This window comes from Haliaeetus albicilla, chromosome 14 (genome assembly GCF_947461875.1).
Source record: "Haliaeetus albicilla chromosome 14, bHalAlb1.1, whole genome shotgun sequence".
Classification (NCBI taxonomy): Eukaryota; Metazoa; Chordata; class Aves; order Accipitriformes; family Accipitridae; genus Haliaeetus; species Haliaeetus albicilla.
Genome location: NC_091496.1, coordinates 2,147,528 through 2,171,642, shown reverse-complemented (window position 1 = coordinate 2,171,642; position 24,115 = coordinate 2,147,528). Strand labels below are relative to the sequence as shown.

General features: G+C 48.6%; 1 protein-coding gene across 1 annotated transcript in view; it reads left to right on the top strand.

Moving 5' to 3' along the window:
- The window catches only part of LOC104321903 (collagen alpha-1(VII) chain-like), a 132,774-nt gene that overhangs the window by 19,160 nt on the left and 89,499 nt on the right, over window positions 1-24,115 (top strand). Inside the window, exons 2-11 of the mRNA XM_069801526.1 lie at window positions 9,790-9,926; window positions 13,314-13,494; window positions 13,950-14,113; window positions 15,666-15,755; window positions 16,849-17,022; window positions 18,010-18,170; window positions 19,318-19,447; window positions 20,919-21,035; window positions 21,596-21,751; window positions 22,274-22,390. Coding sequence (XP_069657627.1) covers window positions 9,860-9,926; window positions 13,314-13,494; window positions 13,950-14,113; window positions 15,666-15,755; window positions 16,849-17,022; window positions 18,010-18,170; window positions 19,318-19,447; window positions 20,919-21,035; window positions 21,596-21,751; window positions 22,274-22,390 — 1,357 coding nt within the window. The 5' untranslated portion in view covers window positions 9,790-9,859. The remainder of the gene's footprint in view (window positions 1-9,789; window positions 9,927-13,313; window positions 13,495-13,949; window positions 14,114-15,665; window positions 15,756-16,848; window positions 17,023-18,009; window positions 18,171-19,317; window positions 19,448-20,918; window positions 21,036-21,595; window positions 21,752-22,273; window positions 22,391-24,115) is intronic.

Sequence of the window (24,115 nt, the reverse complement as noted above, 5' to 3'; positions counted from 1 at the left end):
TGGAAGGCAGACAATAAAGAAATTAATGTAAAAAGTGAGAGGTTTGGGTTCAAATCCTCCCATGGACCCTGTGGGTTGGCTGCTGAGGGCTCCAGCTCGGGGACTGGGTGCTCTTGCCCTGCCTGGGGGAAGATGCTCTTGCCCTGCCTGGGCACAGCCTTTCCAATTCTCTGTCCATAAGTCCTCTTTCCCCTGCGTCTTGAGGGAGCACAGACGCAGCATCAACTTCTGGGTGAGTGTGAGGAACAGAGAAATGTCCAAAATGGGTTTAGCTGCATTCACGGGGGCTTCGGTGGGAGCATCCTGCAGTGCCCCAGAGGAGTGAGTGGTGCAAGTGGGCCAGAGTCACCCAGACATCCTGGTGGCAGGGGCCAAGTTGTTACCTTGTGCCACGGGTAAGTGCTTTCTGGGAAGGTTTCACTGCTGCCATGGCCTGATCCCTCCTGTTTGTACAACTTGCCCATCAGCGTACCCCTCAGCACCTCATCAACTGATTTTGTTTGTACAGTCGGTCCATAAAAGCCTAACCTCTCTAGGTGGGTATGGGGAGCCAGTTCTCTCTTTCTTAATCATTAACACCAGTTTATGGTGGGTATAAAATATGATTGCACCAGATGGCAAGTTTGTAGAGAGGTTAAAAAAAAAAGGCATATAGTAAAAATGGCAAATTATGCCAGTGCTGTCTGTTTAGGGAGGTGTCTGTCTGTCAAAACACACTTGCTTCAGTGCTCCAGCAACTCAGCCAGTGCTGCACATGAGCCCTGGGAGACAAAAACAGTCCAGATCAAGATGCCTATCTAGTTGCACCATCTCAGTAGCATGAAAATGCCAGGGAAATATGGGAAGGTGCATTTGGGAAGGATTTCACTTGCTTAATAGAAACTGAAGCTAAGAATTACGGTGGCTCCATCCCTTTCAGCGGGGACTGTCAACACAAGAGGGCAGCTGGTATTTGCATCATGATCCTGTCAAGAGGCTACAGGGGAGATTCAGGGCCCATCCTCATCACAGGAGGCTTTGTACAAGCACAGACCCTAGGCGAAATCTTTTATCGTGGGCTTCTGGTACGGCACTGAGGTTGACTCCTGACCAGGGCAGAAGGCATAGACTTAGGCTGTAGGTCCTGGGGGGTTGGGGTTGCGTGGGGTTGCAGGACTAGATTGGCAGGGTCAGGCTGCCCACAGAGGGTCCTGAGCAGGAGATGGGGACGTGCAAGTCCCCTGCACAAGCCCTCCTTCCCTCGCTTGCTCCTGCCACGCTCAGCTGCGGTCCTTGTTCTGGCAAGAGCAAAGCGAATCGAATGGGCTGGAGGCAGTGAAATGTCATCGGCCCAGAGGCAACAAGAATCTGCTGGGAGAATTTATCCTGCCACAAAACCAAGAGGCTCCCAGGGGATGCGGGACCTCAGGCTGGGATCTTTGTTTTCTTTGTCCCCACTCCCAGTCCCCTCAGTCATGCTAAGGAGCACTTTGCAAAGTGAATAACCTCCTGGAAAAGATCCAGCCTGAGTGTGAGTAACCTGAGAAATGCAGACCTGGCTGCCAGCCAAGCAGTCAATCAGTTGATCAATTGACTTCCTAACCCTTTTTTTCCACACCCCCCACACCCCCCTCCCCCCGATCCCCCCCATCTATTGATCTCCTTGTCTGTAACATCCGCCTGCCCACCTGGAAATATTGCCTTTGACTCTGCCAATACATAATCCCGTGGGGCAGACCTTTCACCTCCGTTATGGGAAAACAGATTAACGAGCATCGTCTGGTGAATGCTCCAGGTGGCAGTAGGGTGAAGAAACTGCAAATATCCTTAAAACTGTGATAGCTGTTTGGTGGGCAGCTCATGTCCCCGTGCCACGCGTGGTGAGGGATCCCCCCTTGCCTCGCAGCCAGAAGCAGGGTGGCTGTTTTCAAAGCTGAGCATTAAACTGGACAGAGGTGGCAGAAAGAAGTCGGTTTCCAGGTGTTCCCCATTTCTGGGAATGTACCCGATGACTGTTTGCCCATTATTACTTGCGTCTCTTTTAGCTTTATCCCATTCAAGTGTATTATTAATTTCTTAAGTAGGATTCACATGGTGATGCTTCTCAGCTGGTGCATGCCCAGGTGATGTTATCAAAGGCTGTATTAAGATCAGAAGCCCAGTGGGGAAGCTGCTGGGGTTGAAGTAGGGCCGTTTGTTTCATGCAGACCTCCAACGAGGAGTCATCTCCAGCAAAACTCTCCTTCAGAGTTATCCACCCCAAACCTTCACTGCGCTCTTGGCATTTCTTGCAAGAAGGAGAGATTAGGGGTGGGCAGCAAACCCTCCTTTGCTGTTTGCAACAGCTACACAAGCAAAAACATCAATTCCCCCCCCCCCGCCCCAAACTGGGTCTCTTGGAGAGGAAGAAAAAGGCTGGCTGGAGACAATCTTTACAACCACCATCTGACTGTAACTTTCTGCTTGGAAAGGTTTCTAAGTTTAGCTAAGAAGGTATTTTTAGTATTGTTAACATGAAAACCTGATGTGTGGGGAGTCACCATGGTGTGGAGGAAAGGAGAGGAGGGTCTAACTTTCATTTTCAGGACTCCTAAGGTATTTTTCTGCTTTTCTCCGTGGTGCTTCTAAGCTGAAATGCTCCATCCAATGCTCCCAGATGCCTCTTGGATAATTTCTGCAGGAGGTGGAAGATGGCAAAATCAGCCCCAGTTGGACATGACTCTGCAAGTTGTCCCATACCAGGGGAAGAGCTGTCACCTGCCAGTTATCTCCAGCTACTTGTCAACTTTTCATCAGCCTTGCTGCCTTCTCCCCAGTAGGAAATGGCCAAAAATCCAAGAAGGTCTCTCCTCCATGAAGTTTTGCCCTTAACCGGCTGTTTCTATCACATCTGAGCAAATCCTAACCTGTGCTTTGTTCCTTGCTGCGTGACCCCAATGTGAACAACTGCAGGAGTTGTGCGGGAGGATATTGGAGCTGGGCTGCAGCCTGATGGATGGGGAGAGGATGGGGCAGAAACCTCCCCACATCTCATCTGCCACCCCAGAGGAGAGTCATGGCTAACCCTTGCCACGCTCTCAGAAGACCTATTGAGATGTTAATCCAGCTGCTTTTATACATGGCCCCCATCTCCCCACCACATTTCCTAGGGAAACAACAGCTCTGGGGTCTAAACCTTGAGTTGGTGGGACTGGGAGGCCAGCAGCCCTTGTGGGTCACTGCCTTTGAACAAACCAGGCACGTTCAGCTGGGTGCCGAAGCGGAAAATAAGCTTCCTCCAGCTCTCACTTCATCTTCTTTTATTGAGCAGCCTCACAAGATTTACCCCCCTTCTCTCCCCATCATCTCTGTTAAACATTACTATGCAGTGCAACCCCTTTAAATCAGGAAATCAATGGTATTTATTAAAAAAAAAAAAGACCCAACAAAACACTTTCTCAAAGCACTTGCTCTGAGAGAGGGAGGGGAGCCATTTACCCATTCCGCAAGGAGCAGCAGTTTCTCGTGATTGCTGACGCTGCTGTTTAAAGGGGCTCCATGCTGCAGCGTGTGGGTAAAAATGCTCCTTGGAAAAGGTTTCCTTGCTTTAAAATCCTCCTGTTTCATGGCAGAATTGCCTGGAGCTGAGAGGGAGGTCCTCCTCCATGCATCTTCGGAAGTAGAAGGGAACTGCAGCTTGGAGGACGCGGTGTTTATTGGGCCTCCAAGGAGGTCTGTTGGCCATCAGAGCTGTCACCCCTTGCCTCCAACACCGTCACCGCACCACCAGCAACGGCTTCTGCCGTGTGTGCACCTTCATGAGGGACACCCTAACCCGTGCTCCTCTAGCTTCCTCCTGGCTCTTCTGGCTTCTTTCTGGGATGTTCATCTTGGGCACACCTCGACCCAGGTTGGTGCTGGATCAGAATTCAAGCTTTGGTCTAAAAACCACATGCAGCCAAATGCAGCCACCTGGGGCATCGAGGGGATGGTTGTCATGTGGGCAAAACCTCATTTAGCCTCTCGTGGAGAGAACCACAACCAGAAGCCTAGAAGGTGTTTGTGGTCATCTTTGCCACGCAGGGACCATTGCACCTTCTTCACCAAATCTGCACGATGACTGAATGCCAGGGCCCCACCGTGGCTTTCTGGGGAGCTCGGCTTCCTTCCCCACTTCTGTGTGACCTACCAGCTCTAGGCAAGGCGGTGTCCTTTTCCAGGGGATTGCCCAGATATTGTGGCAATAGAGGATATGGGGAGGGAAACCACGGGGGCTATGCAAAATGCTCTCCTTAGTCTTCTTGAAAGCCCCTTGGACACCTCTCAGGTTAAACTAGGATTATACTAACGCAGTCCAAAGTGTTCGGGATTAACTGTGTGGATCAGGAGCACTAACTCCATGTGAACATGCTCAGGTCCTTCAGCTGGTGTGAGCTGGGAAGGACCACATCCACCCATTTCATGCCATTCCCTTCGTGTGGGTATTCACACCGCTTTGGGGCCATTTTCATGCCTGTGTCCCTCTCTTAGCTGAAATGAAGTAGGTTCTTGGATCCAGCTTGCATCACTCTGTCATTCCAGGAGAGCTAGTGAAGGTGTAGGTACAAACATGTCCTAGAGTTGGACAACAAGTCAATGCATTCATATTTCTTTACGAAAACAGCTTAAAATCTGTGTTCAAGGGATTTAGAGAGAAATCAATTACCATAAAAATCTATTAACTCCATTAAAAACGAAACTGTAAACTTTTGACCCCCTGAGGCTTATTTCTGTCAAGCAAGGAACAACCCGTGTTTAACCAGATTTTTCCTCCCATCCAAATCTACCATTCTCCTTGGGGTTTGAAAATGTCTTTAACTCCCCTGCAGCACATGGTGCCTAATCACAGGAGAGGGGCTGCAGAAATGCCCCAACGAGGCTTTTCCATGTGAACATTTCAAAGCCAAAGGAGAGAACTGGCATTTCCCTGGTAGTGAATTATGAACACATTTGCTTGCAAAATGGACAGACCCTCTAATTGACACCAGCTATTGCATCTTCATCCTGTCTCCTGAGGTTTTTTTACGTGAGCTGTCGGTACCTTTTAGGAGCCGGCTGTGGTTGTGACCTTTGCTCTCCACCTCTGTGAGCCATTAGGATTTACTCCATCCTTTGCCTCCTTGCTGATGTCTTAAGCCTCAAGCCCTTATTTTTATTTTTCATCTTGCCACCAAAATTCAATGGTTTGAATCTGTCCTTCGCTTTAGTCGGTGCGGTTTGTGCCTTGTTTTTCCCCATCCAAATATCGTGCAAAATTATATGTAGATGTGCTGGGATCTCGGTGACCTGTTAATGCTGGTAAGGAGGTGCCCCTCTGTGTTCTCTGCCGGCTAATATAAGGTTATGCTCAGCCTGCAGTCTTTCAGAGGGAGCTGCAAATAGCATATCCTTCCTCTGTCCAGCTGGCTGTTTTCAGGAGACTTGTACGAAAACATTTGAGACCTGCTTCCCTCTGTCAGGTTTGGCTCCAACTGTCAAGATTTCTCTAGGTCATGAGGCAGAGGGTCTGTCTGCTTGTGTGACATGTGCTATGGCACAGTGGTGGGTGTTGGGACGTGGATCCGCACGGATCCCCTGGGAAAGCTATGTATGCGTGCCCAGACACAGCTCTGTAATGTAGTTTTTGTGTCTATGTGCAACAGGGATAGATATTTGGTGGATGGAGTTAGCAGCATCTGGCACGGCTGATCCTGGGGCAAGGGATGCGTGAGATCCAGCTGGAGCCACAGGCAGATGGGATGCAGGCACCAGCCAGATGAGACTGCAAATCCACTGGGTCTCATCCCTTTTAGACAGACCTTGCTGACAGGCGTTATTTATTTATCCCAAAATTTGTTGGGAAAAAAAGAGGAAGAAGAGTTTATTGCAAACATATACACAGGAAGAATAAATGGAGGGGAACAGCCCAGCCTCTGGCATGACTGCAAATATGTAAGACCTGCTTTTTTTCCTCTCTTACCCTCTTGCATCTTACCAAGCTTCACATAGCTTTGTCATCTGATCCAGGTGAGGTAAAGGGAGAACCTGGTCCATCAGCTTTATGGGGTTTGGAGGCAATTTGTTCAAGGAACTGTAAAACCTGGAGAAGTTGCCCCTATAAATTATTTACCGGGGGCAGTAAAAGATCAAGGAAATTGCTGGGATTCCTTGCAAAACCCTGAAGTTTATGGGGTCATTTTCCTGCCCCTACCAGGCTTCTCTAAAGATCTCTGTAGCGGTTTAGGAGGTCTTTGACAGGGGCTGATGGGAGCCAGTGTCTGCAAAGATCAGCTAAGACTTGCTGGATTGAAGTTTGCTAATATGTAATGTATATAAAGAGCATCGTGATGGCACCTGAAAGTGAGCTGGTGGCTCTAAGTCAGCTGAACTGCCCTAAGCTGGACAACGATGGTAGAGCAAATGGCAGTCCTCCATCAGCCTCGTTACCCAAAATATCATATCCTGAAAGATGGAACACATGGAAGGAGCAAGCCCAGGTGTGATCTTGGCCTGCAGGTGGGCTGTGGATGGAGGGAGGTGTTGGCACGAGTGTCTGGAAGCTGCAGAGCAGCTCTTCACCCTGATATACGTGTCCCACACTGACTTTTCTCACCTAGGGCTGGTATTTCATACCCAGGTGAATCCTTAAATGCAGTGTGATTTTTGAAGGAATCAGAGAGGGGAAAAACAAGGGAGAAAACAACTCATTTTCCTTTCAAAGTCAGAGAATGGTGCCCTTGAATTTGGGATCATTTGTAATCTGGATGTGCTGCAGTCATCCATCAAGGACCATCGCTGGCAACCCAGCAGCAGGAGCCGGGTGGGGTTTCACCCCGAGTGAGCATTTGCAGCTCACTGCTAGAAGGCAGAACACAGTTTTAACTAAAAATTTAAAAATGTATGTAATAAAAATCAGAAATATTCAATATGTTCAAAAACTGAACACGTACAAGTTCAACATGCATGCACGTGTGCATATATGAATTCATGTCTGCCAGGAAATGTGTTTAGTTTGTGGCATCCAGATTATGAAACCCTTTTGAATCCTTTTCCTCACCTTTGCAATGTGAATTCAAGGTGTGACTGTTCTGAGCTGGAGCCTTTCTACACCCGCAGGGTCTTTGCGTTTTGCGAATGTTAACATTTACTCACTGAGGGCCTGGGGCTCACTGTGCTTTTTCTTTGCCTCTGCAGAGTCTTCTAGGATTTATTCCTTATATGACTATTTTCCTATTGCTATGTTAATATGCATTCTTTACTGTATTCATTCTGTGCTGAAGCATTAAACAATATCAGAGCTGGGAAAAAACCCAGAAGAATCACATGTTAAATTTTTATCTGCAAAAACGTGCTTTGGCTTAGCTGCCCAAAGTGACTACAGAAGCTCAGACTTATTCTTTTGTTGCTTAGGCTTTTTTTTTTTTTTTCTGCATATATGTGAATTTGGGCAACAAATGCTGAAGATTCAGAAGTGGGGGTTTTTCTGTCCGTTGTCCCTTTCCGGATCCGTATCCTCTCAAGGTATCACTGTCCCCTGCCCCATGGGTCAGCGCTCTGGCCAGCGGTGCAAGGAAGCTAATGCTCTGGAGTAGACTGCTGTGGGATGATGTTGGCACATGCCTTGTCATATCACACATGCATCTTAGAGGGACTCTTTAAGAATAAACTGGTGTTTCCCTGGAATTACAAAGAGGAATGGAGATTTCTGTTAGCATTTAAGTTTTCCTGAATTATTTTTTTCCCATGCATTTTGGGCTCAGTCTGTCTGAAGAGGTCAAGCAGCAAGGAAATTTTATCCTTAATTTAGGGCAGGAATGGAGAGGATGAGGTGAGAGAGGATAAAAAATCACATTTGGAAAGGCAAGAGGTATGATTTAGCTTGAGTCCAACATCAAGCCTCATGTCTGAAGGTAGCAGCTACTTACAAACCTGTTCTGAAGGCAATGAGTTCGGAGCCTGTTAATTTACTGCCTATCTTCTCTTGATTAGATGGGATGGATGGGTGACTGCCAAAGGCAGCGAGGGCCCTGAGCACTGGTGTTCTCCAGGGATGGTGTGTGTGCCAGAGGACCTCAATGCCAGGCAGGACCGCGTGGGGTGACACGTGGCAATGGACGTGCTAACACATGCAGGTTCCTTTGCCCCAGGTACAGCACCAGGGATCCATGAGGCACGTAGGAAAATCAGCATTTCAGAGGTTCTTATTCTGTCTCAATGCGGCAGCTGGTATTTTGGGGGCAGGATTGGGTGAGCTGGTCCCAGTGCCGTTCACAGAAACTGGGGAGCCTTCCCCATATAAACCAGTAAGACCGTTAGGACAGGCTTCAGTGCCAGGTGTTGTGACAGACTTGTGCTCTCGAAGGATCTACATTAGCTGTCTCAGTACACATTGTATTGTGTGTCTGGTGTTATTTTAGATATGGAAATTCTCAGAACAGTGCGTTGTATTTACAAGCTAAATTATCCTTCACTTTGATTGTGTTTTGGGCAGGAGGAAGTGTAGAGGTGTGAATGATGGGGGGAAGAGGAGAAGAGAGGATGGAAGGAGGCACTTTTTGAAAAAACATTGAGATAAGGGTCTCTGCAGGAACATTTCTAGGACATATGTTTTAATAATATTAACACAGAGCTCAGAAACCCAGTCAAAGGTTTTGCTGCCTTTCTGTTCCATGAAGGGTCTGCTGTGGTCCGGCACAGATCCTGCCCTACGGAGCTGAGGATTAAATGGGAAGGGAAAAGGGGATGCTGCCACGTTGGCATTGCAAGAAGGGTGCTGGGAGCTGAGGGGCAATGGCGTGATCTTGCCAAAGTTCATAACACAACTCTTGTGAAAGAGTTGGGGGTAAAACCTAGTTTCTCGGGTCTCAGCTCTGCACTTCTCCATTACTTGATTTTCTAGAAGCACAGGAACTCAGCCTTGTTTTCCAAAAGGGACCCAACCTATAATGCAATGTGAATTTTGAGGTTGCATGTTGTTAACTGGAAGGAACAATCCAGCCCTGGAAAAGAGCTAGGCTGGATGAAGTCATCAAGCTCATCTTTTCCCCACATCTGTAACTTCCACCCTGGAAGTAGTCCATGTCTCCCTGTGAAATCTGCTCAGCCTGAGAAAAGCAGGTAAGACTCAGAACAGGAGAAGAACTTTTTATTGCCCATTAAAAAGAATAAAACCCCTTCTGGCAACACCACTTCTGCTGCAGTTGTTGCTTCCTTGAGAGAAGTCCCTGCTTCACAGAGGAAGACTTCTGTAGCAATTTGGGGGAAGTTACTAAACCATCCATAGGAAGTAACGAGCTTTCAGCCCCCTTCGAGCTGCTCTGTGATGGTGGGCTGGACCTCCAAGGGCAGCAAATGCAAGGCAGTTAATCCTGGATTTAGGAACCTGAAGGTTAGTCACAAAACGGGCTAATAAAGACTTGGGTGCAGTGATCTTCTAGTGATCTTTCCTCCCTGTGTAATTGAGGCAGCAGGTGCTTCCCTCTTTAATCACACCACTAATATTCACATTTAGGCTTAATTGCCTAAGCTTGTTGTTGCCTGCAGAAGGGTGCTGTTAGGGAAGGGTGCTGTTAGGGAAGGGTGCTGTTAGGGAAGGGTGCTGTTAGGGAAGGGTGCTGGGGGAGTAAAGCTGAGCTCTCCCCTGTAGCCAATACCCACAAAGAGATGAAGGAATTAGTAGGTTTATAGACTTTAGTGCCAATTGCCTAAGCCAAGATGAGCCTTTGTAGCTGGAGAAAAGCTTCCCTTGCCACTGTAGACAGGTGGGAGCATCATACTCAGACGGCATGTGTTAAAGCCTCTTTTCTCCTGCAGATGAATGACTCTCCAGGCTGTGTGCTGACTGCAGGAACCACGAAGGACCTTCTTCCCAAGGAAAAGGAAAATGTATGCCCAGATCCTTGCCCTGGCAGTGGCTGTAGTGCAGTGCAAAGCTGTGGCCGTTCATGAAGGTATGTGACAAGTGGGCTACCATGAATGCAGCAGCTGGGGGTGATACTGAGACACATCAGGGAAAAAAAGACCTTTTCCAAGCAGATGTTTCTGCTAATGTCATGGATACATATACAGATGGTGTCACAGTGGAGCTGTAGTGCTCATGCCGTTAACTTCTGCATAGGGACCTTTTAGGTTGGGATCATCTGGCTAACAGAGCAGCTCAGCTGGCTCCAAAAGGCAGGCAGGCAGGACCTGACTTGCTGCACTAGGTTTTAGGGGGAATTCAGGGCTCTGCTCAGTGTCCTGCCTCTAATACTGTTCCACCTCAGCTGCTCCAGAGGAAAGCAGGGAGAAAGGGAAAACGTGTCCCCTCTTGATTCCTCTTCTGATCTCCAAGACCTGGTACAAGCCACCACACAGAGGATATGAGAGAAAAGACCTCCAGGGAGCCTTGAAGCCTCCTGCTGCTGTTTAGAAAGTCAAGATGGCCCTGGGGCTCACCTCCTCCCTGGCTCCCTGTTGCCTGTGCAAGCCCACAAAGAGCTTCTGGGGAGGAAGGGCAGGAGACAAAAGGACCCCAGAGAAGAGCCTCATGGAGTTACAGCATGATCCACGGCATGTCTCTAGTCTCTGGGTCCTGCAGAAGGGGGAGGCTCCTTGTGAGCATCCTACAGAGCTGATCCAGAGCTCTCAGGACGGCCATGGGGCTGGGTATGAGGCAGTGGGTCCTCCCTCTTCAAATTGTTCTGCAGCAACAAGCCCCCAGGCTTTGAAGGTGTAAATTCACTTGGACTAAATCCAGTAAATTCAACAAGGAGTTAATGGAGGCTTTGGCATCAGCTACAAAATTAACTTGATTAAGTTCCTGTCCGTCAATTAAGCCAATATACTTGACTATAATGCTATTTAATTCAAAGCTGGGAACAGTGCAATAAATCAACATTTACAGATGTCTCTGGCAAACCTGTGATTGATGAAACGTGGTAATTTTGGAGGTGCATGGAAAATTTCAAATAAAATCATATCCCCCTGTGATTAATATAGCTGTCTGTGTTGGTATTTTCTCAAGAAGGTACCAATCCAAATATGTTTAATATCACATGTTTCCAATGACAGCTTCAGGTACCTGATCCGAGCAGCAAACGCTCTTGGGTTTCATTGCCAAGTTGGGCCACTCAGGAAAGGTGCTGAGATCCTGGCTCAGCATCTCGCAGAATGGGCTCTGGTTGCCCCTTTATAGAGAAAGGGACACCATCCTGCCCTTTTTAATCCCATGGAGTTCTTTCTTGTTGTCTTTCTCCTCGTTATCCCTGGATGCAAATGAAGGCAGGAGCATTGTGCAGGGTAAGCAAGACTCCCAGGGGCCAGGCACGGACGGAGGAGGCTCTCTGGGGATTTGGGATGTGGAGAGGTAGGTAGCAAAGGTCCCTGTGATACCAATGGCATTTTCAGCACATTTTCCGGCTCAGGGCCAAAAATGCAGGTCTCCCAGGAAAAGCTGTCTGCACTGCCTTGAGTAGCTCCAAGAGGTGGGTGATTTGGGGAGGGCTGGCGGATTGTCCTCTCCATCTTGTTGAACCTTTGTTGGGATTTTCTCGTGGTAATACAGGTTGTGGTTACCCTGGGAAGCTGTCGAATGATTTCCACCAGTGCTGAGGTCGGAGCCAAGGACTGGCATTGCCTTCCCTCCAAGTCCTTCTGGGGGAACGGGGACATCGAGGCCCAAGCTAGGGAAAAGGCGTAGATCCCAAAATAGAAGCAGCAGCTGGAAAAAGAGCTTATGATGATCTGCTGTTAGCAGCCGAGATGCCTCCAAGACACCCCTGACATCTCAGCTGAAAATCACTTATGGAGGGTTGAGAAAGGAAAGGAGATCTCAACAGAGAGCTCTAGGAAGGAAAATTGAAATAATTGTCTCCCATTTTTGTCAAGGGAAAATGCTTTATATTCCCAGCTGGGTACGAGTAAAACTAAAAAGAGCCAGTCATTATTTTTCTGCTGGAAAAACTGTTAAGTCACGAAGAGCTCAGTGTCAGGAGGTACAAAGAAAGATGAAGAAACCAAAAGCCTTGGGTAACAAAGACCCTTGGACTGCCATCCATCCACAGCCTGCAAATGATCCTCTGTCCTGCTGTGGGGCCAAAGGGGATTGATCAGGGACACAGCAATGAAGGAGAGCACAAAACCTGCATCTTTCCAAGCCCTTTGAGGATCCTGCTTATAGAAATGGGGTAAAAAGTCAGGTAAATTGAAGAAGTTGAACTAACACAGGCTTTCCATTTGCAGCAGAAGCATGAGAAACCCGCCTAGCACATCTCCCCAGCAAACTGGAACAAATGATGCAGCCTGGTTGGGTGTGAGTTGGGTCTCCAGACCTGCAGCTGAAAGTCAAGGCAGTGGCTGGGTAAAGTCCAAAGCACCAGAGACACAAAATGAAAAAAAAAATGTGAAGAGGTTGAGCCCAGTCCTGGTGAGCAAGATAAAAAAAAGCCTTCCTCCAGCAGTCAGCACAGTCTACTTTTTAGCAGCCCTACAGTAATAAATCAGCATCTATCTGCAAGGGAGAGAAACACCAAAGAAAACATACATTTTGAACATTCCTTGTGGAGCCTTCATTAATTTAAGCATCCCTAAAAGTCATCAGATTTCTGTCCATAAAATATATTTATTGGATACCTAAAGAAAATTAAATTAAATTGAGACTGAACATTGTAAAGGGAAATATGCCTTGATGTTTGTTAAACAAATTTCCCTGTACACCTGTCCCTTCCCTGCCAGCTGTCATCAGATACCTCTGGCTTGGACAAAAAAAAAAGCTCAAATTGTTCATTCTTTGCACAAGATACTTTTCACGCTTGGGGCCACTGGCAGCTTGGGAAGAGGGGAGCCTTCCAGAGCTGAATGCACAGAGCGTCCTGAGCTCTCTCCATGCAAGACTGGAAGAGTTGGTTGTTTTAGGGCTGGCAAAGCATGGGTGTCTCACATTGGCTCTGGAGACCCTGATGTAAGAAGCCCGGGATGGTTGGTGGGATGGCAGAGCTGCCACATTCCCAGATTTGAGTTGTGCATGGCTCAGGTGTCAATGTCTGCCTCTGGGCATGCGAAACCCCCAGGCATCCCTTTGCTTCCAGCGTGTCCTACAGACCTGCATGACTTGATGGTGCTGGGTCTCAGTGTTTGTGCTTCAAATGAGAAAATTCCCCTGGGTGAGAACAGCAAGATGGAGATTTAGGAGGAAATTAAAGAGAACAAAGCAGCCTGTTGATTACCCACTTCGTTGGGCCTAAGCCATATTCCTTAGCTGCAATATCTCGGGGCTTCACATGGCTCGGAGGGGTTTATCTCCTGGCTGGCTCGTTGCATGGTGTGGAATGAGCCTTCCTGCTCCTCTTCTCCCTCAGCATGCAGGACGGCGGAGGTGGCTGACATTTTGTTCCTCGTGGGGCAGTCCCAGGGCGCAGGGAAGGAGAGCTCCCGGCTGGTCAAGGACTTCATCAGCAGCATGGCCCGTTCCTTTGAGAACGTGGTGATGGGCAAAGGAGGCATCCGGCTGGCTGTGGCACTCTACGGGGAGAAACCAAGGTGGGTCAATCCATCCTGTACCGCCAGCACCCAGGTTTCTACAGCCCTCTGGCTCTAGATGGGCAACCATGTCCCCATGGTTAAAGACCTCTTGCTGCTCTGCTGAACCATTACAAGAGCAGAGCAAGAGCAACCCCCAGCATTGTCACCAGAGTCTAGAGGTGCTCGTCCATGGGGAACTCTTTCAGGGCAGGGAGGCTGGTATTTAATGCAGCCACAAGAAATTCCCTGCCATCCAATTTTAGACAGTGTTTTATGGTAACAGGGCTCTGGGGCTCATACCCTGGACTCCCTTGGCCACTGTGAAGAGGACTTCTTGCCTACATACAAGCCTAGTGCAAGCAGCTAAATGTCAACATTATTGCTGGTCTTTACTATTATCAGTGCACCCTTGCTGTAACAGCCATGTTTTCTTGCTCCTTATTCACCCATAGTCCCCCATTTCTCATTCCCAGGATGAGTATTGAGCTCACGGATTACGTGACCATCGAAGAAATGCTGGTGGCAATTCAGGATCTCTCCCTCAAAGGCGGCAGCTTAAGAACAGGGTCAGCCCTGGCGTTTGCGGCTCATGCCATGTCTCGCCTGGACACGCTGCGAGAAGATGCAGCAAAGGTAAGTGACCTTCTGTGATGACTCCCCTGGTGTCATCCTCAGTAGGGATCAGACCTCTAACTTCTTCACCTGAAGGCATGAAGGAGCCATTTGCTTTTTATTTATCCCATCTGAATTTTAGCTTGGAATCGAGGTACCGCATTTAGGACCTCATTCAGCTTCAGGTCACTTTATTGGTGATAGAAGGAAGCAGGCACCTCCAGATTTTCAAAGGACTGACTGACTTTTGTAAAATGCTCATGTTTCCCCATGGATTGCAGAGGGACCAGCATTCTGGTCTTAAATGCCTCCAGATGAGTACCAAATTTGGGGCACTTGCTGCATAAGCTAACTGAGCAGGCTCAGGGCATGATAAGGACCAGGAGACAAGTTGTGACATCGGTGCACGTAGCTGTTGCTAATAGTCTGCACCGATCCACCCTGGTTACAAAGAGTGGCAGCACAGTTATCATCTTGCTCAAAAAGCAGACATGTTGCAGTGTCTTTACCTTTCAGACATCAGTTCTGGGTCATTGGTTTCTTCAGCTCTTTTTTTTTTTTTTTTAAATTATTTTGTTCATAATTTCTAAGGGGTGCTGAGGATGCTAAAGAGAAGGAGCTGCATTCTAGTTTGCTTTGCAGGCTGCATGGAACAGTTCACACTGCTCTGTTCTGATGGTAGATAGCCTTGAAATCAAGAAGGGGGCAGCTGCGTGGGGAGTAGATACACCCCATGCATTAAGTCTCAAACTTCCACAGCCAGCTTTCACCTCCCATGGGCCTCCCACATTTGCAGCTCGGCGCTGCACCTTCTCTTTTGCTCTGAGATCCTGCATGCCGAATGCAGTCTGTGTGATCCACGCTATCAGTGTGGTGTGATCAACGTGGTCAATGAGACCCGTTTTGGGTCACGGAGCTGGGGGGAGAACATGATGATACGGGTGGGATTTTTTAACCACCTCAACTGCCTACTTAAAGGTATTGCAGCAGGGTTTGTCTTCATTATATCATCGATGCGCCAGCCATATGTCCTGCTATGTGATCTGACATGGGACTGCCCAAAAAGCTTGAAAGGTCTGGAGTTGCTGAGTTGGCTGTCATTTAAACCAGGCTGTGGCCGAGAGAGTTTCTTACCACCCAATAATACCATCCAAGTGCCAGTGGCCAAGTGTGTTGTCCAGGGTGCAGCTGAGTCCTCCTTTAAGACCTGCTCTTGTGGACTTGTAGGGGTGAATCCTCTCTCTGTGCTGGCATTAATCTCTTTCTGGACTCAGAGTTACTGCCCCAAGCAGAGGTGAGACACAGCTGGGCAGGAGGAGACATGCAGAGAAGATGCTGACATGAGCAGCAGCATTTATGCTCTGCTTCCTTCCCAGCTCATGCTCACGAGAGCTGATTTCATGTGAGTTACCCCAGAGGTGTGAGTTATCGAAGGATTTATTTTCAAGTGCCCATCCCTTTGGAGAGACTTCATCCAAGGTCTGACTTGTCAGTGTGAAAATCCTGCAACTGTCTCTGTGACCTCTCATGTTGTGCTCTTTCATTCTCTGGCTCTTTACACCAATTCTTGTAGGTAGTTGTTTTGATCACGGATGGGAAATCCGGTGACTCAGTTGAAGACGAAGCCCGGGTCCTGCAGGATGGGGGGGTGACGGTGTTTGCTGTAGGTACGTATGGACACGCTAAGTTACATGGAGCATTACCGCTAAATACTGTGCGTGCACCAAGACACAGTCTATGCGCTGGGGAATATTCCCGACACACAACACCCCCCTCCTCTAAAAACTGCACCCATCCCCAGGCTTAGCTACTAGCAACTACTGCAAGTACGGGAAAATCGCATCTGTGCTGTGCTTGGGTATTTTTTGTTGCTGTCGATAGCTGATTTATTCAGTGGAAACCTGCGGTTTTGCATCTGTCAAAACTACTTGTGAATTCAGGAGGAGTTCAATAAATAGTTCCATAAAAGTCAAAATGTTTTGATGTGACATTTTCAAAAATGAAATGTTTTCACTTTTGAAGCTTTCTCTTAATGGGGTTCAGAGACTGACTTCAGCTACGTTAAAAATGTCCATCAGAATAATTCCATGGGCAAGGAAAAGTTTCAGCACCTCTGTGCCCCCAAGAGCTAAATACAGCCATTTATTACAAGTCAGATCCTTCCCTTCACCAAACATTTCACGGGAGAAGAAGGGGATGATGGTGGTGGTGTTTCGTTATAGAGAGCAACCAAGCTGATTTGGACAAATGTGAGGTGAAAATTACGGAGGGTTGGTTTGGTGTGTGTGTGGGGCGTACCTCCCTTTTTTTAATTCAACCACAGGAAAACCCTACAATTTTCACACAGCCTCCCAAAGTCCCGTTGCCTGCTCATCCATCAGAAGGGCAGAAATGTCTCTGTATCCAATGGGAAGGATAAAGCCAGATCCTACCCTACTTGTTTTCACTCTCCACCCCAAGAGAGCTTTCCACCTCTCAGCCCATTAGCAGCCGAATCCCCTGTGTCAGTCTCTAGCGTGCCTCTGGAGAAAACCTCGACCTCTTTTTCTTGATTGCTTCATCTGCTTCACCAGTGCCCATCCAGCTCGAGTCCCCATGCCTTGTTTCATCCTTCATCATGGGCGGCATGACTGCAAAGCTGATGTAAAGCTCAAAGGCCAGCACGTTGCTCCCGCTTGCTCTCGACAGCCTTTGCCAATACGTGGCCTGCCCCAGGGATGGTGTTTGATGTCCTCCTTTCCTCTTCTTTCCTTCTTCTAGGGATTAAGGACGCTGACAAGAATGAACTGAACAAAATAGCTTCAGAGCCTGCTGCAGAGCATGTGCTTTACATTGAAGATTTCCACTTGCTCCACAACTTGGCCCCCAAACTCTCTCGAAGGCTCTGTTTCACTGCCTCAGAGCCACCACGACCCGTCAAACAGACTGTGCAAGGTGCGTCAGGGCTCTCGCTTTATCCTGCTTTCCACCTGCTCGAACCAGCTCCTTCCCAGTCCCTGGATGTGCCAGCCACACCATGGAGGTGGACCTCCCACATCCCCTCTGTTCATCACAAGGGAGTTTTAGGGGTTGGATGACCCTAGAGGAGCAGCCAGCTCATGGAGCATCTGTTGCTTGGGGGCAGTGGTCCTGTGCATTTTGCTTGTGTCTGTGTCTCCATGGTTTGTCTGGTGGCACCGGATCCCCAAAGTCTTGCTGCTGGTTCAAACAAAAGGAGCAGCAATGGGCTGTGGCAGCGTTTCTGCCCCTTGGGGGCTTTCATGATGGACCTCTCATGGTGAACACCAGCAGCACAGCTCAGGGTCTCAGGAGGAACTTCATTCCTTGCAGAAGGTGCTAAGAGCAGCCAAAGAGATTTCCAAAGACATCTAGATCTCTCCATAAACAGATACTGATGCAGCAAATCCAGAGGTGGGGGCAGTGAACTCCTGCACTGCTCTTGGCACACAAACTCATGAGGAGATGAGTTAAAAGTTTGGGCCAGAGCTTGGGGGAACTTCATCCCAGTCATTAGAGGGTCTTTTTTTTGGTTTCTCTGTGGTTCTGCAGCACTTCAGGCCTTTCTGTGATATTTCATGGAGAGTTCAAGCTTTCTGGCCAAATATTCTCTGGTGGCAGCAAGAAGGGCAGGAAGGAGCTGATGCCCTATGCATTAAGCAGGTGTTCACAGGGAAAATTTAGCCAGAACCGCTTTGGTTTTCCTTCTTGTGCTGTCAAGCAATTTGCCAAAACAAAACCTGCTTGTGTGGCTCTGGCCTGGAAACAGATCCCAGTGGGTCCCGCGCTTTCAGTCTGAGTGCCATCTATACCCAAGGCTTTCTCTGCATTGAATATGTTGACTCCATCAATGAGCAGCCTGCACACATCCAGCACTGGTGCCATCACGTCCAAACCAAAGGCTTTTCCTTTCTCTTTTTGCAGCTGAGAAGATCATCGGCCCCCGGGATTTGTATGTCAGTGAGCACAGCCACAGCTCGCTGCGACTCACGTGGATGCCAGCTACAGGGAGGGTGACAGGGTACCGTGTCCATCTGCATCCCTTGCTGCCTTCAGGGCAGCTGATTTCGGAGGACCAGCGGCAGGTAGAGTTGCGTTCCCGTTTTGCAGAGTACCACTTGCAGCTCCCGGTGTTTGGGGTTCATCCTCCGCTGAGGCTGCTGATGGCACAGCCTGGTTAGGAGATGGCACCATGTCCCTCAGCCATCCCGGTCACAGCCCAGTGCATTGGCATAAAATCCTGAAGCTTGAACTGAAGGTCTATAGATAGACCATTGGATTTGCAGGTGTGTTGATTGCTCATGCTAATTTTGTCATTGCTGTTGTGGTGAGATGGAGTTTCTGGGAGTGATGGTGGGGAAGGTAGGGTGGAAGAAGGATATGGCATGAACTGGCACAAACTCCATTGGGACTGATAGGAACAGGTCAATGGGAAGCACTCCTTTCTCTCCTTACCTCTGTGATCCTCTCCAATAAACACATCCAGCTTCCCCAGCAGCATCCCGTGTTTCTCTTGCTGCCAAGATTGTTCATCTTGGTAAGATCTCCGTGTGTTTTGGTTTTGGATTTGCCAAGTCCTTGTGTGAGGGATGCTGCCATGTGTGCCAGCTCGCTTCGGTTCAGCTTGGTCACTGCACAAAATTTGAGAGCAAGATTGAAGGATAGAAGATGTATGCCTAAAAGCTTTGATTTCTAATAATAGAACTAAGCTATGAAAGCATAAATTATTAAGGTTAAGATTATTAATTGTATTAATTATTAAGATTGTATTTAACAAGAATGATCATCCTTGGCTGCTTCAGAATCTCATAAGAACCTAGTGAAAACAGAAGCTATATCTCCACCTCTCTTGCCCTCAGGTTACATTGAAATCTCCCTCTAAGAGCTTAAAAGAAACTTTCTTTGTCAAAGATGGTTGCTTTTCCTCCATTTTCTTCAAGGGGATTGGGGACCACCCTCACCCTTATGCATGCTTTTGTCTTCATGGAGTTTTTTCTGGTCTATCCCATGAAACCCACCCTTGGCACTGTCCTGTGTCAGTGCTAGGTCCAGTGTGAACCTGGATATCGATTGAGGAACGCAATGTTCTGAGTTAGTGCGTTTTAAGAGGCTCCTGCTCATGGAAGTCACTTTGCATCAGATGTGAAGCCTTGTGCTCCTAACCTGTTGCTAACATGGGGGTCTTCTACTGTCATAGAGGTGTAACGATGTCCTTTGTCCTCTGTGCGACAGATTGTGGTGGATGGTGACAAGAGCACCATGCTGGTGACTGATCTGAAACCCAACACTAAGTATGTCTTCACGGTGAGGGCCGTCTATGCAGATGTCCTTGGGGAGTCAGCAGCTGTCAAGGGAAAAACAAGTGAGTGTCTCTCCTACAGTCATCCCCATGTGTTCCTCGTCTGTGTGGGCACAGGAAAAAACCCACCTCAAAACCATACATGTGAGGAGTGAGGGATAGATGGGTAGAAATGGGTAGGAGGAACATCTCTGCAAATGTCCATGGTGTGGGGTGCAAGGTTGTGAGTGGGTGCAGAGTAACCGCTGTGGTTAACCCACTTGAAAGCAGAGGGTGCAGCCTGCTGGACAGATCACATCATCTGATTTAATAACCAGCAAGATTTAACGAATCAAGGCTGGGATTCAGTTAATGTAACACTCATGTACCTGGGATGAGAAAGCTTTTGGAGGCCATGGGTTGAGAAACACAGACATGAGTTTTATGGAGAGATGTATATTCTAAACACCTTGTTTCAGAAGTGGGTGGTCCAAAAGGTTTGTGTTGGCACTATGCATGCACTTCGGGCTTCATTTCACTCAAGGTGAACACCAAGATGGTATGATCATGGCCTTTAGGAAATGCCCCAAGTAGTGATTTCTGGTCCCATGCAATGATCTAGGCTTCCTCTGGATTGCGATCTGCCATGCCAAATTCCTTTGCTGTCACATGGCTGGCTGTAATGGCAAGGTTCTTGGAAACAAAGGAGCAAATTCACTCTTGGCCACATGCTGGAGTGCAAGACACTGGGTCAGATGTGACGGATGGAGCAGGTTTTGTCCCAGAAGTCTCTGCACTTCTTTAAAGAGGTTTCAAGAGTTTAAGGTGTGCACTAATTCTGCTTCCCTCCCTGTCTTACATGAAGCGCCAAGTCTGCTTTGCCCAAGGGCTTTTGAAACGAATTATTCCTTTCTTCCTTGTCTTTTGTTTCTTCCCCACCCCCTGCAATATCTTAAATTGTTTGTCTTCTTGAGGGAAGATCTTGGACAGGATGAATAAATAAAGCACCTCAATGAGGTTGATTCATATATACTTGCCAGGAATAAGATGGAATGTCTTTATAGGTGGAAATAAAGTCATTTGATCTCTTTTCTTATTATCCCCAACACGAAGCCAGAGGCAGAAGCTATAAATCTGTCTGCCATGGCTGGCTGGATCAAAATGGGCTCCTCTTTGCAAGAGTTGCATCCATAGGCGCAAGTAGCGTTTGATTCATGTGTCGTTGCTCAGTCTGCATGAAACCACTGCAGAGTTTTCTCTGCTCAGGAGGAAATGCTTTGTGGCTAGATTTTTCACAGTTCCCAACGCCATTCAAAGAGGAAGCCCGCAAGCACTCTGCTTTGGGGGGTTTCAGCTCACTTTTCAACCAGACACGGGTTTGGTAGAGTAGGGGTGGTTGATTTTGAGGATTCAGCTGAGAGAATAGGGAGAACTGGTGCTGCTCACCTGTGTGTCTCTTTGTCCTTGAAGATAAAAGATTTTCCAAGGGTCTTTGCCATGGCGCTTTATTACAGCACTGTCACATCAATTTCTGCAATATTTTTGTACCCCAAAGCACCTGTGCCTCCAGTCACTAATTTCCGTGTGGTAGAAGAAGGACTTTTTAGCTTGAAGGTGGCTTGGACACCTCCACTGGGCAAACTGAAGGGCTACAAGGTCTACATCCCCAGAGGTGAGTTCAGATTTTATTAATTGTTCTTGGAATTTGCTTTAAAAGGAGCAGTGACCCAAGGACAGGAAAGGTGCCATTTTGTCAAAGGAACAATGCACCACAGTAATGGCATTACTCTGGAAGGAGGCCAGGTTAGCCTCTTCCAGACAGTGTGGTTCCTCCAGGACAGAGGAGGAGAGTCCTTTGAAGGACTTTCTTTTGAAGAGCAAGATGGGGATGATGCTGTGGATGCCTTGTACTCATTTGCACTGTCACGTCCAGACCTACCTTGGATGTTTTTCATACTCACGTGCCTGCTTTGGTGTGGATGTGGGGTGAGTTCAAGCTTTCAGTATGTTTCACGCTCACCTCTGTGTGATCTGGAGGGTTGGGACAGCATGGATGTGTCAAGCCTTAGCTACAGACATAACTCTCAGCAATATCACATGGGTTGGGGGACTTCAGCCATGCACTTGAACCAGCTGCTATGCATGCTCTTTACCGTGTTGTGAAGACACCACCATGGGATGTAGACAGGCAGTGGGAAGGCATCACCATCACTCTTCTCCTTGATTTTGCAGCCAACAGACCAGGAATGACCTACGAGCAGATTCTGCAGGGTGACGTCTCTTCCCATGTGCTGGATAACTTGCAGGAGGACAGAGAATACAACATCAGCATCTACACGGTGTACCCCCAGGGGCCAAGCCAGCCTGTGGCTGCTGTGGGGAGAACATGTAAGAGGTTTGACTCTGTGGCTGGTCCCTTCTTGCCCTGGGTGCTGTGTTCATACTCTTTGCTGTTGATGAGCACCTCACAGTTGGTGGGTGCTGCAGCAACATGGCCATCAAAGGGACAGCGTTCAACAGGTCCTTCCTAACTCCAACCTTGAGCCATGCTCTTCCCCCATGACACGCATGGACGTGGACACCCTCGAACACCATCATGCTGCTCGGGAGGAAGGGTGGGAGATCTGCCAGAGCCTCGCTTGCCCTCCTGTTTTGCACCCACACTGCATAAGGCAAGCGAGGCTGGTGCATTAGAGGCATTGGTCCTGGAAAGCAATGGTCACAGATTTGGTGGTTTTCACCCCTGCTTTTATGAGATGCCTTCAGCCTGTCTGGCATGGCAGGAGCCCTTGGAAATCTCTCTCCTTCTGACAGACGGGCTGGAAGAACAGTGGTGCAGGGAGGGCAGCCAGCAAAGTCCTCCCTGGCAAGTGGGTGCTCTAAAAGTTTTATTCCCTGTCCCCCTTCCAGTGAAGCTCCTGCCTGTGAAAAGCATCTTGCTGCAGAACGAAACCACCGACACGGTCCAGGCAAGGTGGAGCCCTGTCCGGGGAGCAACGGGGTACAGGCTGACCTGGACATCAGCAGGTAGAGACTCAGGAATGGGGTGCATGCATCAGTGAGCAGGGAGATGCAGAGACAGGAGCTGTGAGGTCCCCAGATGTTGGGTGCACCGACACCTTCTGTGTCCAGCCATGCAACAAGAAGCTGGAGGGAACCAGGTTTTTGGGGGTCTGTCTCAGTAGTGGTTTTCTGTACATGGGGATAAATCAGCAGCTTGCAAGAGAGAGCCATACCGTGGGCCGTGATGGTAAACTCTGCCATGGATGCAAAAATATCTGCTCTGGCTCTGCATAAAGCAGGCTGACGGGTATCCAGCCTTGTTAACCTGGTCTTAGTGCTGGATTTACTGGACTTGAGTAGCTCTGGAAAGGGTTAATAGCTGGAGAGAAGCTGGTGAAGTACTCCATGCAGAGCTGTATCCACAGCCCCAGACCATCTGGGGTTACCCCCTTTTTGGGGTGACAGGCACTACCACGTTACAGACTGGAAGTGCCTGTGCTTGTTGCTTTTCTCTCTGCAGTGCCAAGACCTGGCTTCATCTCCCAGCGTCCCATAATGCATCCTCATTCTCAGACAAATTTTGGTGTTTGAAGACAGATCTGCATTTGCAGCTGGAGCCTCTCCCCTGCCCTGAATCCAAACATATTTTCATGCTGGTGTGGGGGAGCAGAAGTTAGAAATTCAGGTTTGATGGTGTAATTTGGCCTTGGGAGATGGATGTTTCTACAGTTCAAAGATGAGATGGGATGTCAGGACACCTGGGCTTCATCACAGGCTTTGAATAAATAGCACACTCTCCTCTGGCTCAGCTCCCCTGGTTGTGAAATAAGGAGACATCTCCCACCAGGGGAGGTGGGGGGGTTAGTTGGAGAACTGCTCCAGAGGTCATCAGAAGAGAAAAATCTTTACAGGGAAGATATAAAACTGCTTTTATTGCTTTCTAATCAATGTCTCTCCGGAAAAAAATCATGGCACACCCCAAAACTCAGCTGTTTACCCAGTCCTTGCTCAATACCCCAGCTAGAAATGGAGCACACATGTGCCCAGCCTGCCACATCTTTGGAATGGGGACACCCCTTCTTGAGGGGCCAGTGCGGGACATCCTCAGATGAAGCGGCAAGGGCACATCACCTCCACTCCGGATTTGCTCTTTCCCAGCAGCTCTTTCACCTGGTACCAGTTCACCCCAAATCTAGGGGTGGCGAAATCCCAAGGGGCAGCCCACCCTCGCTGCGGGGTCCTCTTCCCACGCTCCATCCCATTCCGGGGCCATGCAGTATGGATGCGGTGGCATTGGGATCCAGACACCTTCTGTCCTTCCCTGTGCAGCTGTCCCAAGCACTGGAGGGGTTTGTTTTTTCTTCTCTGACTTCTAAGGCGGAGAACAGATAAACATAAACGAAGGGCTGATGTGGAAAGTCCGTGGCGTGGGGTGGGAAAAGGGGGATGGGGTTCAGGGTGCTGGTGGAGCAGAAGACGGGGACATGGCACCCTCCAGTGACCAAACTGCAAATGGCAGCTTCTCTCCCAAAACCCCAACGTACCGCTGCTGCCTGCACCTCTCTGCCCCTCTGAAATGGGCTGTAATCCCCAGGGATTAGGTTTTAACTCTTCTCCTGCCGTGCCGAGAGGTTTAGCTGAGCAGTTTCTAGTCCACAACAAGGATACAGGAATGAGAAAATATCTTTTGTGGCATCAGTTGGCTCCAGTGTCCTGCAGGGAAGGCAAGATGATTCCAGCACCAAGTCA